General features: G+C 42.0%; 1 protein-coding gene across 1 annotated transcript; it reads right to left on the bottom strand.

The window, feature by feature from the left end:
* Window positions 1–6,930: 6,930 nt before the first annotated feature.
* Window positions 6,931–17,715, bottom strand: LOC139384420 (neuronal acetylcholine receptor subunit alpha-3-like). Its single transcript, XM_071129184.1, has 6 exons — window positions 17,652–17,715; window positions 16,527–16,666; window positions 13,637–13,681; window positions 9,128–9,237; window positions 7,160–8,411; window positions 6,931–7,056 (listed from the first exon to the last, which is right to left on the bottom strand). Exons 1-6 carry the CDS (start codon window positions 17,689–17,691, stop codon window positions 6,931–6,933), a joined length of 1,713 nt encoding a protein of 570 aa, XP_070985285.1. The 5' UTR covers window positions 17,692–17,715.

Here is a 17,715-nt window from a genome sequence, read left to right as displayed (position 1 = left end):
CAGCTAACCATTATCCAAACGAAATAAATATTATCTTACCGGCCACACTGTCATAGGCAAATTCATCACTGACAAATAAACAACATACAGTGTATTTATTATACATTGGTTGTGGTTATTAGATAGTCACATTCCGTTAAATATTAATCTTATTCATATACACCTTTATATAGAAGCAGCACACATTGCTTGCTTGTTGTTTTTTGTTGTTTCTCCATTGCTTCATTACAATATAACTACAGAATGCAGTCTGTGACATTTCAATTCAAAGAAAATAATACAAATAGACACAAAGAAATCAGTTTTATTTCATAAAATAAAATGTCAAATATACATGATTTTTCTACCTGGATTCTTCCTCCACATTTGACCTTACGTCTAAGACAAAGAAATATCCCAGAATGGGGAAAAAAAATTCATTAATAGAACAATAGTTTTATCGGCAAGAGCTTAAAAAACACATTTACCATCACCATCACCCTCCCCGGTCATTGGCGCAAAAAAATAAATGTAACATTATTGGTTAAACTCAAGTTAACTATCATAACAATGACATTAGAAAAGCTCCAGATAGTTCATTCAATCCAGATATGAAATGTATTAGTTTGATAAACATGATTCTATATGAATCAGAGCCGTATATCCAGAGTAATGTCCATGTTAAATGGCCTGACCTTGTTTTATGAACAGCCACCATCTGCCCACTATCAGTGATAAGATCAGAAGAAAACAGACGCAGAACACGAGTGGGATTAAGTGACTCCAGGACACTGGAAAGCAAAACAGGCATGTAACTTGTTGTTATAGATCTCATTTCTATAGTAACAACGTACTGCAACCATGAACCATCAACAATGATTTTCTAATAACAAAACAAAATATGTGTGTAGTGATTATATTATTTAAATATGTAAGTATTTAGAGAAACACCATACATTCTTACCATCAACCTGTAGAAATACTGCATTATTTCCATATAATCTTTTGTCTTTATCTGTGAGGGGTTTTGATTGCAGATCAATCACACAACTGTAGTTACCTGTGTGTGTCATTCTTTAATAAACGTTTCATCGTAAACGTTGCCTCCATGCTCTTTACGTCAAACACCTGGATCTGAACAACAGAGCCATACTTGCAGAGGTAAGAGTGAACTAAGTCACTGGTCTTTTTTGTTTGAAAACTGGGGTCTGAAATAGTACACTTAAACTCCACACCTTCTCCCTTTCTCACAGTTCTTGAGCCTGCAAGTGATATGTCTGCAGGGAGTATACGGCCTGTATGAGCAGGAAGAGACAGGAATCATGTAAGGTGTAAAATATGTTTGCAGCCACCTTGAAATATACTTGTATCAAAAACATTGAAAATGATAGTATATCCATATTCACTGAGTGTACAAAACATTAAGGACACCTGCTCTTTCCATGAAGGACTGACCAGGTGAATCCAGGTGAAAGCTATGATCCCTCATTGATGTCACTTGTTAAATCCACTTCAATCAGTGTAGATGAAAGGGAGGAGAGGTTAAAGAAGGATTTTAAGCCTTGTGACAATTCAGACATGGATTGTGTTTGTGTGCCATTTAGAGGGTGAATGGGCAAGACAAAATATTTAAGAGCCTTTGAAAGGGCTATGGTTGTAGGTGCCAGGCACACCGGTTTGAGTGCGTCAAGAACTGTAACACTGCTGGGTTTTTCACGCTCAACAGTTTCCCATGTGTATCAAGAATGGTTCACCACCCAAAGGACATCCAGGCAACTTGACACAACTGTAGGAAGCATTGGAGTCAACATGAGCCAGCATCCCTGTGGAATGTTTCGACACCTTGTAGAGTCCATGCCCAGACGAATTGAGGCTGTTCTGAGGGCAAATATTAGGAAGGTAATTCCTAATGTTTTATACACTCAGTGTGTGTCAAATAATGTCTAACAGCAATGACCTATCCAGACAGTAAAAATATCCTTACCCATCACCTGAATGGAAAGATAATTATCTCCTTTTCCCTGCACTTCAGAGACTGGATACTGGGTTTTAGAGAACACACAGCTGTAATTGCCAGCCTGTTGGCCAGTAACACTTTTCATGGTGAAAAGGGTGTCTTCTTGTATAGATTTCTTCTGATCCACTGCAACTCCGTTAATGCACAAGTAAACATATGCCACTATATCTTCCTTGCGCCCATGTGTACTACATTTTACCAATAGGTCACTTCCCTCCATTATCGTTCCTGTAGAAGTCCAATAGATCTTTGCTGGAAAAATCTTCTTGGCTAATATTTCAGAAAACAAAAAGTATTAGAGGCATAAAATATCTGCAATATGTAAATCATTTATGTGTAGAGTATCATACTGTAATTATCTAAACGAGAATTCAATCATCTTCAATAATTAATGGATTTGAACCTGCCTGTGTTTTGGACCATGGTCTCTCTTGACAAGGCACCTTAGAAGAGAAAATTCATTCAAAAGATACAACATAGACCCATCTAAATAGCAAAATGTGAAATACATTTGAATTCAATTAAAACTAAATCAATTTCAGGTTCATTTTCATAAATATACTCACACAAGATGAGGATGAAAATGATCATTGTGTTCAAGTCTTGTTGAAACACTTGTTGGTTGACTCTTTCTACCTTGTGTCATGACGTTGCCCTGTTGGTGAGGTTTATGACACCCATAAATACCTTTCCCACATTTCTCTCTCTACTCTACAGATTGGACTCTTAGAAAGGCCTTTCTTAACATCGCGAGAGTGTCAATACTTCTAGAAGTAGTGGGTGGAGGAGTCAGGCGCAGAGAGCAGGGTAGTAGATACGTGAATAGTTTATTCCCAAAGCAACAGTGTCGGTCAACGCCACACACACGGGCGCTAAAAGACCCAGTCCAAAACAACAGGACAAAACGGTTCGGGAAAAATAACATCCACAGAAATCACACACACCAAATAACAGAAAACAAGCCCGCTCAAAAGCCGGCGGGCCTACCGGGTTTAAATAGCCCAAAACCAAAACCTAAACAACAAACAGGTGCAACTAATCAGACAACACTAAATGAAACAGAAAAGGGGATCGGTGGCAGCTTGTAGGCCGGCGACGACGACCGCCGAGCGCTGCCCGAACAGGAAGAGGCACCATCTTCGGCGGGATTCGTGACTGAGAGTCTGGTAACATCAAAAGGGTGGGGAACGGAACCATATTTTGGTAATCCAACCGGTTGAAAATATCTGTTGGTATTTAAAGAATATGTCAGATCAGTTGTCGTCTGAGACATTATTACTAATGATAGGATGACATAAACTGTATCTTGGAAAGTCTACACATTCTAGTTAACAGATTCACATGGAATTGTTGTGCAATTTAAATGTTTAAATATGAAACTATTTGTGAAAAGATTAAATGTAATTTTAGCTTCTAAATAAAATAATTGTTTTCATAAGTGAACTATGCTCACTCAGTGGCCCCGCACATGTGAACAGACATTGGTTGTGAATGACGTGAGGACTGCTGTCCATACATTTAAAATGGCTAATATCAACTACAGAACAAAGCCAACCAACCTGAGCTCTGGTTGCGAATGGTTGAATGACTACAAACTAACAAAATTAACATTGTGTTTCCGGAGACGTGAGGACTAATGTCCATACGTTTAGAAGGGCGAATTTCAACATAGAGGTGACGATTGGCACGCTGGAAGGATGAATTTCGACTATACCAGTCAGAATATAGCATGAGCTTATAGTATGGCAACTTGGTATGAACTTTGAACTCTTATTCACTAAAGAAGTGATACATCCTAGACGTCGAGTTAGCAGCAGCAGCTGTAAACGTGGGCTAGGAAAGGATGGACAATCTCTTCAGAAAGACAGGGTACTACAACGTGTCTGTTCTACCACACAGCGACGGTACTACAATGTATTCGTTCTACCACATGACATATTCTTCAAAGGACAAGGGAGATCTCTGCTGGGCAACCCAGCCTTCCATCTATGACCAATCAATCGAAGCGCAGCTCAGAGTAAATATTTCTTGCACTTTCCTTTTCCAGATGGGCGGTTATTTAGAATGAATAGCATAGCTTCATGAGGTCCGATAGAGGCCCAATCCTTTTGTTCCTTAGTCTTCCTGCGCTTTCATTCGAACCCAGCCCACTTTTTTTGTGTAACCAGCCGTCATATCGGTTCCGTCCACTAGGGACGTTTTCTTGTATGACATAATTAGTAATCAATGTATGCTCTATCCTGTGTATATGTAATTCTGTGTGATTATTTAGTAAATAAATAATTAAACCAACATTTGTATGGGTGATTCAACTTGTTAGCCAGGGTTCGTGAAGATAACCAAGAATTTTACGATTTTCAGATGAGACTGAATAAGGTGACGATTAACAATTGACTGCTATTGATATAAAAGATTACCAGGTCTTTAAGAGTTTATTCGGAAGACAACAGCGCTATAGACATTCTTCCGTGGTGCCCCGATTTCCTAGCTAATTACATGTACATGATTCGTTTAATCAGGTAATATTAATTGCAGAGAAATGATTTTATAAAATAGCATGTCATATCACTTAATCCGGCATAGCAAAGACACAACACTTGTGTATGTGTTATGGACCTGAAACTAGATGGGGATCATTTTATCTGAGACAGCCTGAGAATAGTGAATACGAATGATGTAATTTCCTGTATTTGTAGGACTGTCGCAGCTACAGGATATGTTTGCACCACAGACCTGGAGGATGATATGTATTATTTAACATTGACCATGCATAACTCAAAAGATCAACAGGTGCATGGAATCAATGATCTCAACTTGCGCTCTTCTCAAGTTTCTCATGCTTTCTTCTGAAATGAAAGGATGCGAAATGATATCATACGGACAAAAACAATGGGACAATTCTTAAGTGTGACCGACAGGGACAGAACGCGGGTCACCTGCATGCAATGCAACTCTTCAGGTCTCAGACAAGATTACTCATCACACGAGTGTGGTCATGGAACCATCTCTGTTCTATAAATGCAGTCAACCCCCCCCCCCACCCCCACACACAACCTTTAGTCATTAGTACTTTGTCTGTTACAGATCTCCCCCTCAGATAACTAGTTCACTTAAATGAGCCCTGAGTGAGCTTTAATTCAATCAATCAGATGGGGAAATGTTATCAGAAGTGATGGAGTACTACATACAGTATGTGACTGTGCTTCCTGGCTAACATCCAGTTAAGATTCACAGTGACAACCTGATTACAGTTTACTGACTACAACATACAGCCACAGAAACAACATCCAGAGATTCCATGTCCGCCCAAATGTAGCATTGAAACGCTCCCCAAAAATCATCTTTCAAATGTATCACTCTATCATAGATACCACAGGCCATAGATATATATATAACTCTTAACTGTGAATTTCCTCCTCTTGTACACCAAACTGTTTTTTGAATGATGGTACAACACAATAAGAGATCTCAACCACATCCTCCTTATTAACAGAGAGTATAAGTAGTGTCAAGTTAAAGCAGGAGAAATGCTCTTTGGCATAGCGGTAGGATGGTGAGATGAAGACCGTAGCCCAGGCCCCAGACTAATGATGTATTTCATCACCAGGTCTCCATATTGATTGTGATCCAATAAAGCTGAAGGGGGCCCGGGGCAGAAAAGGGAGGCAGGCAGGGAGCTAGAGAGGCAGGGATGGGAGGCAGGCTGGGAGGCAGAGAGGCAGGGAGGATGTAACAGGGTTATACCCAACCTCTATATGGCCTTGTTGCTACTGATAATCACATCTACATCCTGCCTGCCAGCTGGACCTCCAAACTCAATTTTCATATGGAGAGAAATATCAATTTGGAAATGCAATGAGTTTAAAGGTAGGTTAGCATGTGTTCACTTCTCTTCAGAAGTCACTTCATCCAATGACCATGGATCATGGCAGACGTTTCGGTTGAAAGAGCCTTTGGAGAGCTGTTTTCAAAGTTGTCCAAATGGAGTGCTTCGCCAAACCAAATGAAAAACGCAAAATGAAGACACAAAATCTTGTGTCTTTGATTGCAGACATATGGTAGTGACCACTGGATCATATTGCGGTCACTTGTAGTAGCAGAGAATAACCACATGGTGTCACCCCTCACAGCACAATGAAAAGCATTTCAGGTTGCTTTCAGAGTTTTTCCACATTTACCCACATGGTGTAATAAAGTTACCCATCCTGCATCATAGCCATTTAATTTTCACCAGTTTGTGATTATTATAATATGTGACACTGTGGTTCATTGAAATCTTAATGAGCATTAGAATCAGATTTGAATGATACTGTGTATCATAGCTGTACATAAGAACATACAGTAAGTTTATAGAAGACGTGAATATTTCACAAATGAACAATGTCAAAATGACTCAGCGATGTTCAACATTTGAAAACATGATATGAATTCAATAAGCTGTGAAATTGACTTGAGATACTTGTGTACTTCTGGAAAGCCCTTTTAAGCAGTCATTGCTATGTACATGTTTGGGATCCTTTGGTCCAATCGATGTTCCTTTAGCCACGGTCCTTTTGTTGACGATAGTGTGTTTCTTTGTGCCAGTCATAATCAAGTCACACTATGATGAAGTCATTTACACAGAGCAAACATAAGGGAATGGGTAGGCAGCAGTACAGAGTTACACGTTGCCATGGTTTCAGAGTCTGGTCCTTAGCAACTAAGAGATCACTACTACACCACACTTTAGCAATCAGAAACGTATCTACATACAGAGAAGTGACATGGACCAGCTGGCAGCAGCTTGCCTTCCTCCATAATCTGGTTCCCTTCCGTTCACAGTATTGGTTCGTCTCAGCTTCTTTGGTCAGCATCACTGGGTGATCCACAACATGACTGTATATGTATGATTTAAAACACTCAGTCACTGTGTAATTGCTGTGTGTATGAGTGGGTCACATATCGAACAATAGGAGGGGCTGGATAAAGAGCCCAGCGGTCCCCAGGATACACACCAAGATGAACACCCACAGGAATATCCTGTCGATCACCATGGCAACATACTTCCAGTCGTCCTGGACCTGAAAGACAGTTGTCAGAGACACTTAATGGTAGATACAGTATAGACCTTGAATATTTTCTTAGCTATTGTGAATGATATACATGTGATACGTCTCGACTTACCTCCTTGGCTTCGTTCTGTATTCTCATGTTTTCGGCGATGTACTTGACACTTTCCATGGCCTCCCTGACCTCCGGTGAGAAGTGAGGGGACAGGGTCACCAGCCTGCCATCCAAAGACTCTGAGCTGGAGCAGGAGCTTCCACCGCCTCCACAGACCCCCCCAATCCCAGCAGCACCTCCTCCACTGTGGGTCCCGATGCTCCCCACCCCGCCACTCCCTCCTCCCGTCTCAGTGGGCAGCTTGGTGGACCTCTGGCGCCAGCAGCAGTTGCAGCGGCCCTCGCGACACAGGAAGCTGGAGTCCGCATTGACCGAGTCACCACCACCACCAAGGCTAAGGTTATTGAGGTTGGTGAGCTCCGTGCTGATGAAGAGGCGCTGTCGCTGGGCCAGGCTTGGGAGCACACTGGCAGCTACGGTGGAGACCAGGGCCTGGGGCTTCTGCTGCCCCTGCAGGGTTCCTGTTGTGTGGACCACACAGGACCGCGAGGCTGGGGGTATCAGCTGCTGAACAACCCCCCCAGGCTCAGGCAGCCTCTCAGGGTCCCTCTCCGGCCGGGTCATGAACATGACCCTGGGTAGAAGCCCCAGGAAGACGCTGCGCACCCAGCACGGCATGGTGTGGGTCTTGGGCGTGCGGTAGTGCACGTTCAGCACGAACACAGTGATGACGATGGAGAGGGTGACGAAGATCATGGTGAAGAGGAGGTACTCCCCGATGAGGGGGATGACCAGCGACGTAGACGGGATGGTTTCGGTAATGACCAGGAGAAACACAGTGAGAGAGAGGAGGACGGAGATACAGAGGGTGATCTTCTCCCCACAGTCAGAAGGCAGGTAGAAGACCAGCACAGTGAGAAAGGAGATGAGCAGACAGGGGATGATCATGTTGATGGTGTAGAAGAGAGGCAGCCGTCTGATGTACAGGGAGTAGGTGATGTCTGTGTAGATCTCCTCACAGCAGTTGTACTTGATGTCGTGTTTGTAACCCGGGGCGTTGATGATCGTCCACTCGCCACTCTCCCAGAAGTCATGGAGGTTGATGGTGGAGCCAATCAGAACTAGGTCTATCTTGGCCTTGTCGTACGTCCAGGAGCCAAACTTCATGGTGCAGTTCTGGTAGTCGAAGGGGAAGTAGGTCACGTCGATCTTGCAAGAGCTCTTGAAGATGGCCGGAGGGATCCAGGTCACATCCCCATTGTAGCGAAGCAGGGCCTTGGTCTTATCGTCCACCTGGAAATCTCCTACTGCACTGTGGCACAGAGAGAGAGGGAAGGTGAGGAGACAGAGAGAGAGAGAGATGGGGTGAGAGAGAGAGAGAGAGAGAGAGAGAGAGAGAGAGAGAGATGGGGAGAGAGCGAGATGGGGTGAGAGAGAGAGATGGGGTGAGAGAGAGATGGGGTGGGAGAGAGAGAGATGGGGTGAGAGAGAGAGAGACAGATGGGGTGAGAGAGAGAGAGAGAGAGAGAGAGAGAGAGAGAGAGAGAGAGAGAGAGAGGGTGAGAGAGAGAGAGAGAGACGGGGTGAGAGAGAGAGAGAGAGATGGGGTGAGAGAGAGAGAGAGAGAGAGAGATGGGGTGAGAGAGAAAGAGAGAGGCAGACAGAGAGAGGGAAAGACAGATAGACAGAGAGACAGCAGGGAAGGAGGAGGGTGGATGAGTCATTGAAGATTACTTGGTGGACCTCTGGCTGTAATATAAAGGATGTAATATAAACAACGGACTATTGTCCCTCAGCTAAATTAATCAGATAGAAGCCCTGAGGCTCCATCATTTGATAACACTGTCTGATAGGCTTTACATGCACACCATTATAAATAATCTACAGTATATGAGGGCCTTACATAAGAAATGAGTGTCATGTCCTGGTTTTGTATCATCTACTCAGTCATTTCAATGTCAAAGAAGAAATCCTTGAACTCAGTTATGCACGGTACATATTATTATTGCAATTGCATGTTTAACTCACTTATTGTACAGCACGATATCTGGCTTCCATATCCTGCTAGAAGGCACTCGAATGAACTCCACTCCTCCAAAGTTTTTGGGATCCCACCTCAGTTTGTAGTCATTCCAGATCTGAAGAGGTAGTAGGTTGTCTCATATAATTAGATAAAACTCTTTTATAAAACCCACACACATTTCAAATGATACATTCTATATTTTTGATCCATTGACAGTTAACGGCTGGCCACGTTTTTTGAACCAAATATCCACATCTGTGCTTAACCCTCATTCATCTTATACATGACCATCTGTTTGTCAACATGCCTAGTATAAGGGACCGTGTGTATGTGGTAACACCCCAGTCACATGTCAATACAGCCGAGCCAATCACAAGAGGGTTGTGAAGAACCACTTAATCGAAAAACGTGGCCATCCGTTAATTGAATGGTGGAGGTCATGGGTCAAGTCTCAGGGGAGACACAACCTCTGTGTTGTAGGACTGTGTCACTTATATATTCTCCCTCTTAGGTCATGAGAAAGACATAACTCTTTCATCTAATTAACCATTCAATTAACGGATGGCCACGTTTTTCGATTACAGTTTTTTCTCAATTGCTAAAACACAATTTCTGAAACCTTGCTTCATTTCCTGAAAACATTAAACACAAAACCTCATCTTCAAGCACTATTTACATAACCTCTGACTCCTCTTGCAAAATGAAACATTCGCCTCAAAACAGTTTTACCTGTGTTCAAAATCAAACACTGCTCTCAAATCATAAACAAAGTGATCAAAATGATATACACTCTCAAGCAGTCAGTAAACAATACACCGAAAAATAGAAAACACATTGTTCAAAACATACAATTCTCAGGGAGAAGTACATTTTTAATCTAAAAAAATATTCATATTTTTCCGCCATTGTCTTTTGATGAACGAAAACATGTTCTATCATAGTAGCTCAAAATTGATCAGAAATTACTACTCTGCTTTGCTCTTTGCAATTTTGTTTTTTGTTCTTCCTCCTCCTTGTACCCCTTTGTCTGTGATACTCTAATTCTTGTTCTTTCTTGATATGAACCTGCAACCAGTCAAAATCTATTGAGCAGTCAGTACTGTTAATAAATGGAAAGCACAATGTTCAGGGCCATACAATTCATCCATTGTACAGTATACAGCCTACAATGCACTGTACTACAGTATCCATTCTCAGACTTTCTCCTTCCCACCTTCAACAACCTGTTTGCTCTCTGAACTGGCTTATATTGGTTGTGTCGCATCATTTGAAACAGGTTAAATCAATTTTGAGTGGTTGTATTCAATCAATGACATATGTTCTCTATTTGTATTTGATTGTTGCCACTTGTGTTTACCAGTATGGATGACATTAGAGTGCATTAGAGTGCAGAAAGTGATTTGAGAATGAGAATGTGTTTAGAGTTTTGCTGAAAAGTCTAAGTGAGATCTGAAAATTATGTTTTACCACGTGAAATAATTTAAGTTATTGACAACAGACTGCATAATTAGCTAAATGAGTCCAGGCAACTTTGTTCAGCCAATGGGTTATAGTGTTTTAGCAAAGAAAAACTGTAAGTGGTTCTTCACAACGCTCTTGTGATTGGCTCGACTGTATTGACATGTGACTGGGTTGTTACCATATACACACGGTCCCTTATACTTGGTATGTTGACAAACAGATGGTCATGTATAAGATGAATGATGGTTAAGCACCGATGTGGATATTTGGTTCAGATTTTTATACATCTGGACACCAGTTCCGTTTCATTTCCCTCAGAATGAGCTCATCTCAGCGTGTATCATGACAATATCAGCAGCACCAGGTGGGGTCAACCATGTGACAAAACCAGCAAGCCATGCAACAGTACAGTCCCTTGTATTCTCTGTAGCCCTACACCATGTGATCATATGGATAGAAATGTAACCCAGTCATGGCATATTATCTCTGGATAGAAATGTAACCCAGTCATGGCATATTATCTCTGGATAGAAATGTAACCCAGTCATGGCATATTATCTCTGGATAGAAATGTAACCCAGTCATGGCATATTATCTCTGGATAGAAATGTAACCCAGTCATGGCATATAATCTCTAGATAGAAATGTAACCCAGTCATGGCATATAATCTCTAGATAGAAATGTAACCCAGTCATGGCATATTATCTCTGGAAAGAAATGTAACCCAGTCATGGCATATAATCTCTAGATAGAAATGTAACCCAGTCATGGCATATAATCTCTGGATAGAAATGTAACCCAGTCATGGCATATTATCTCTGGATAGAAATGTAACCCAGTCATGGCATATAATCTCTAGATAGAAATGTAACCCAGTCATGGCATATTATCTCTGGATAGAAATGTAACCCAGTCATGGCATATTATCTCTGGATAGAAATGTAACCCAGTCATGGCATATAATCTCTGGATAGAAATGTAACCCAGTCATGGCATATTATCTCTGGATAGAAATGTAACCCAGTCATGGCATATAATCTCTAGATAGAAATGTAACCCAGTCATGGCATATTATCTCTGGATAGAAATGTAACCCAGTCATGGCATATAATCTCTAGATAGAAATGTAACCCAGTCATGGCATATTATCTCTGGATAGAAATGTAACCCAGTCATGACATATTATCTCTGGATAGAAATGTAACCCAGTCATGACATATTATCTCTGGATAGAAATGTAACCCAGTCATGGCATATTATCTCTGGATAGAAATGTAACCCAGTCATGACATATTATCTCTGGATAGAAATGTAACCCAGTCATGGCATATTATCTCTGGATAGAAATGTAACCCAGTCATGGCATATCATCTCTGCAAATCATCTCTGCATATCATCTCTGGATAGAAATGTAACCCAGTCATGCCATATCATCTCTGCATATCATCTCTGCATATCATCTCTGGATAGAAATGTAGCCCAGTCATGGCATATCATCTCTGCATATCATCTCTGGATAGAAATGTAACCCAGTCAAAGCAGGGTAAATCTATGGCTCATAAATCTGTGTCAGAAGGTTAATATCCGGAGTGTTAAAAGCATTTTCCTGATGAATAATGTAAGATATCATTCTGGCCTCCAGGAATCATGTATGATAGTTTAACTAGGCAAGCCAGTTAAGAACAAATTCTTATTTACAATGACGGCCTACCTCGGCCAAACCCTAACCCGGATGACACTGGGCCAATTGTGTGCCACCCTATGGGACTCCCAAACACAGCCGGTTGTGATACAGCCTGTGATTGAACCAGGGTCTGTAGTAACACCTCTAGCACTGGGATGCAGTGCCTTAGACCGCTGCGCCACTCAGGAGCCCAGTAGGTCAAGTAGATGTAGTGGAGTGATTTGTTTAAACAGTAATTCATATACACATACAGTAGGAGATGGATGAAGATTATACTTACATGTCTCAGCCACAGGTTTGTCAGTCATGGCATATTATCATGGCATATTATCTCTGGATAGAAATGTAACCCAGTCATGGCATATAATCTCTGGATAGAAATGTAACCCAGTCATGGCATATTATCTCTGGATAGAAATGTAACCCAGTCATGGCATATAATCTCTAGATAGAAATGTAACCCAGTCATGGCATATTATCTCTGGATAGAAATGTAACCCAGTCATGGCATATAATCTCTAGATAGAAATGTAACCCAGTCATGGCATATTATCTCTGGATAGAAATGTAACCCAGTCATGACATATTATCTCTGGATAGAAATGTAACCCAGTCATGACATATTATCTCTGGATAGAAATGTAACCCAGTCATGGCATATTATCTCTGGATAGAAATGTAACCCAGTCATGACATATTATCTCTGGATAGAAATGTAACCCAGTCATGGCATATTATCTCTGGATAGAAATGTAACCCAGTCATGGCATATCATCTCTGCAAATCATCTCTGCATATCATCTCTGGATAGAAATGTAACCCAGTCATGCCATATCATCTCTGCATATCATCTCTGCATATCATCTCTGGATAGAAATGTAGCCCAGTCATGGCATATCATCTCTGCATATCATCTCTGGATAGAAATGTAACCCAGTCAAAGCAGGGTAAATCTATGGCTCATAAATCTGTGTCAGAAGGTTAATATCCGGAGTGTTAAAAGCATTTTCCTGATGAATAATGTAAGATATCATTCTGGCCTCCAGGAATCATGTATGATAGTTTAACTAGGCAAGCCAGTTAAGAACAAATTCTTATTTACAATGACGGCCTACCTCGGCCAAACCCTAACCCGGATGACACTGGGCCAATTGTGTGCCACCCTATGGGACTCCCAAACACAGCCGGTTGTGATACAGCCTGTGATTGAACCAGGGTCTGTAGTAACACCTCTAGCACTGGGATGCAGTGCCTTAGACCGCTGCGCCACTCAGGAGCCCAGTAGGTCAAGTAGATGTAGTGGAGTGATTTGTTTAAACAGTAATTCATATACACATACAGTAGGAGATGGATGAAGATTATACTTACATGTCTCAGCCACAGGTTTGTCTCCATAATCTGGTTAACTTCATCCTGAGAAACAGAAAAGAAGAATTTACTCTCAGAAGGACAAGTTGACCAGAGGCTAAATGCGGGGGTTCATGAACTGTAGGAATATTTCAGAGTTAGAAAAGGGGCACGCTGTCAGGAGCAATCATCTTCCATACAGGATGGCAGGGTGAACAGAGCGTTCTGTCCTGGGTCTATCCCTGGCTGGAGTTACACAGGGAGGGGACACTACACTGAGAGGAACACATGGGTCCTCCAGCCCACTATATGACAGCTTCAGCCTCTAGGCCCTTGTCTGCAGGCTGTCACTCACAATGTGCTAGTTAGGGCCTGACACTGTCTCAGCTCAGGTGGAAGGGAAGAGGGGAGTATGGAAAAAGAAAGAAATAGAGAAAGAAGGAGAGAGAGGGAGCTTCTCAATTTGTCAAAAGTCTGTCCTTTCCTCGACTCCTCTGTCCTCCTCTCCTCCATGACCCAGAAACCGATAAATGGTTGAGTGGTCGAGGAGAGTGTCAATTCGTTAGTAGGCGAACGGAGAAGTGTCCTCCACTCCTCGATATCCTCCTCTCACCGAGGATACTCATAAGTATCCTTTTGGTGGCTAGAGTGGAAGTGTTTTAGAATCTGTGACACACCCTTTGAATCAGCTGTTGTTTTTTACAAGGAGAAAAGTATGGACACGTTTAAAAATGATACGCTACTTAAATTCTTATCTATAAAATGTTTTCTACAGCTAGCTTAATTCATTTTTGGCACTTATTTATGGATTCCACCCCTGTAAACATAATTTTCCTGAGTGGAGAAGGAGAGTCTCATTTCATACAAGCAACCAAGTTTCATACAACCAAGTTTCCTCTCCTCACCTCCGCTCCTCAATTACCTTTGTGGATGGAGGATAGGAGGCGAACAAAAACAATAGAGATTTTACCAGACAGCCAGACAGACAGCGACAGACAGACAAACCAAAATACCAACAGACAGACAGAACCCAGCTCATAACATTAACAATTCATGTGTCCTGATGAGCTCCCAGGAGACACGCCAGGTGTTGGCTCTAAGATGAGGAAGACTGCTGCAGGTCGATACAGTACAGGTGGTTCTGAGGTTGCAGAACTAGGTCAGCCCTGTATGTCCCTCCAGGCAGACTGAGGAACCATTATTTAAATGAGAGATTATGTCTGAGCCACCTGGAAGAATGGGCGTTTTAAATAAGCTAATAGTCCAGCTATAAGCAGGCTGAAGTATCCCAGTTGTAGAGGGGTTGGAAGAGTGTGAGGCGTGGGGAGGAAATAATGGTCATCCATCAAAACAGGAAGCTCTTCTATCTCTGTGTCATGTTCAGAAAAGAGAGGTTCTGGATTGGAGCCCAGTTCCTACAAAAGAAAGCTCTACAGAGGATATTTACTGAAATGGAATAGACTCCTGGTGGCCGTGTTTTATTCAACATTTAACAAGAACCTGCTCAAAATGTGGAACCATAATAAACACTGATCATGACAAGACATGGATAAGTGGTCCTTAACTGAATGTACCTAGCTTCTATCTGTTACACTAATCACACAGGTTATTCCACTGCTAGTTGTATAAGGCCTGATGTAGCACAAAGTGGCCCAAATGTGTTGTTCATCTATGTTATAAAGTATACACAGGGAGTAAGTTCCTGAGGGATTTATGTGGCAATACCCAGCACATTAAGATCCCTGTTACATAAGGGGCCAGGCAGTATTGTGGTATAATAATACATCTGTTCATTTGTGAGTGACGCCCTTCTTCCCTCCCCTTTTAAGTGTAATTAAAGTCATCCACTCTGGGACAGTTTGAGGCTGGCGAAACAGCTGCCGCTCTCCTCGTCAAATCTCCTCACAGCGAGCCCCCGGCCAAAACCAGGCATTAAAATCAAGGGCACTCATGGGAAGTGGCAGTGATTGAGCGAAAGGGGCTCAGAGATGGGAGGAGTGAGGGAATCAGAGAGCTGACATTTCCCATCTTCTCTTGACCAATCAGACACCCACTCAACCGTTCAATCTGACAAGCTCTGTTGGGTCCAGGCTCAGGCTGATATCCCCCACTAGCCCCAGAGAGTCTCATTTACAGCAGGGCACATCTCAGGTGTCCTGGATAGAACCCGGAACATGCCACTCTTCACTTTGGTGTGTCATATGAGACCATACACATATAGTTAAGTTGAGACCCATCCATCCACCCACACACAGCTGTTCTCAACATTGGCTTTCATCGCCCAGAATCAATGCATATTCATTTAAGAGAATGCACAGAGGCTCTGTGCTCAATACGTTATTTATGGAATGATTTGTTTCTCCCTGTCAGAGCCTGGCCTCTCAAAGTCTGTACTGTGTGATATACGCTCCACTGTCTGAGAGTGGAACTCTCAAACACCAGGGAGACATACAGCATAGCAGCACAGCAGAGGCACTGAGGACGCAGTCGCCATCCCTCTCTCTCTCTCTCTCTCTCTCTCTCTCTCTCTCTCTCTCTCTCTCACACACACACACGGACACACACATTCTCTAACTATCTCTGTCTCTCTCTCTCTCTCTCTCTCTCTCTCTCTCTCTCTCTCTCTCTCTCTCACACACACACACGGACACACACATTCTCTAACTATCTCTGTCTCTCTCTCTCTGTCTCTCTCTCTCTCTCTCTCTCTCTCTCTCTCTCTCACACACACACGGACACACACGGACACACACATTCTCTCTCTCTCTCTGTCTCTCTGTCTGTGTCTCTCTGTCTCTCTCTCCCTCTCTCTCTCTCTCTCTCTCTATCTCTCTCTGTCTCTCTCTCTCCCTCTCGCTCTCTCTCACATGCACACACACACATGCTCACACAAGCTCACACACACACTCACCACTTTGACCAGCTGGGACATGGACACCTCAAACTGCACGATAACTGGGTCAGACACATTCTCCACTGGGCGGATGTACTGATTGTAGCTGGAGAATATCACTGAGAACAACCTGTGTTCTGCCTCAGAGCAGGAGCCTCCTGAATAAGAGAGGTGGGGATGGAGGGTCAGACACAGACAACATCAGTTAAACTTCAAGGTAAAGCACCTGTTGTAGCCTATGGTGATGGAGTGGACAAGTCCATTTTTCCGTATTCTTGTTGTAGAGTAGACTGATCCTGAGTGAATAAATCTTTTGGACTTATTTGGTGTTCTCCTTAGCCAATGACACTCCCTCAATTGTCCCTATTTTCTAACTATATACTATATATTCGTCCCTGAGTCAATTCAACAGGTAGGTTAGTTTATTCGTTTCAGTTAGACTGTTTTTTCCGCGCTTAGATTGCCAAGCAGGGAGATTGGCATTATTTTCTTTGAAGTTCAGATGTCATACAGTAGCCTAATACAATTGACTCAGACAGTAGGCTACCTTGGAATCAAAGAAATCACACATTTGAGTGACCGAAGAATGACATCAAATGTCAGCAACATGCTTTGCTTTTCAATAAACTAAATAAATGTACAACCATTTATTAACGGTTCATATACAATGAATACCGTTTAAATACCGTTTAAAATAAAAAATAGGTGCGACAAATATCTGGGAATGCTTTATAACATTGCCGTCTTTGCTGAAAGTATTAGGCTATAGCCTATAAAGAACGAAACATCAGTTCTCCAGATTTTGAGGTTCACTAAAAGCATGAGGAAACCACACAAATTAGATATTTAAATGGTCTACTTCTTAATGACATCCACGAGAAACAAATGTAAAAACTAAATAAAAAAAAACAATAAGCCAATAACTAAAATATAAAATGTTATTTATATTAATTGTGGGCTTTCTAGGCGTTCCAAGTATAGGATATCCATGCAAGAATATTCCGTTTTATCATTGTCATTATTGGCCAGCATTATGTTCGGTATCTGATATTACTTGAATTGAATACAGTATGATATTAATTGAATACAGCATGAAAGCAACAAGTAGATGGCTCATATCAAGTTAAACTGTACGCTACTCACCCGACAAAATTGAAAAAAAGAAGAAAAAATGGGCGTTCATTGTTAATTAAGGATTGCAGAAAAT

Source organism: Oncorhynchus clarkii, chromosome 26 (assembly GCF_045791955.1).
Source record: "Oncorhynchus clarkii lewisi isolate Uvic-CL-2024 chromosome 26, UVic_Ocla_1.0, whole genome shotgun sequence".
In the NCBI taxonomy this organism is placed as follows: Eukaryota; Metazoa; Chordata; class Actinopteri; order Salmoniformes; family Salmonidae; genus Oncorhynchus; species Oncorhynchus clarkii.
Note: the sequence above shows the minus strand (reverse complement) of the source record. Positions and strands in the feature narration are given on the sequence as shown.

Bases quoted from the DNA above. Each gene is read 5' to 3' on its own strand.
- LOC139384420 (XM_071129184.1), bottom strand. From the start codon at position 17,691: ATGAACGCCCATTTTTTCTTCTTTTTTTCAATTTTGTCGG. The intron at 13,682-16,526 runs GTGAGTGTGTGT...TCTGTTTCTCAG, and splicing joins TGTCCCAGCTGGTCAAAGTG to GATGAAGTTAACCAGATTAT. The intron at 7,057-7,159 runs GTAAGTCGAGAC...ACTGTCTTTCAG, and splicing joins TACAGAACGAAGCCAAGGAG to GTCCAGGACGACTGGAAGTA.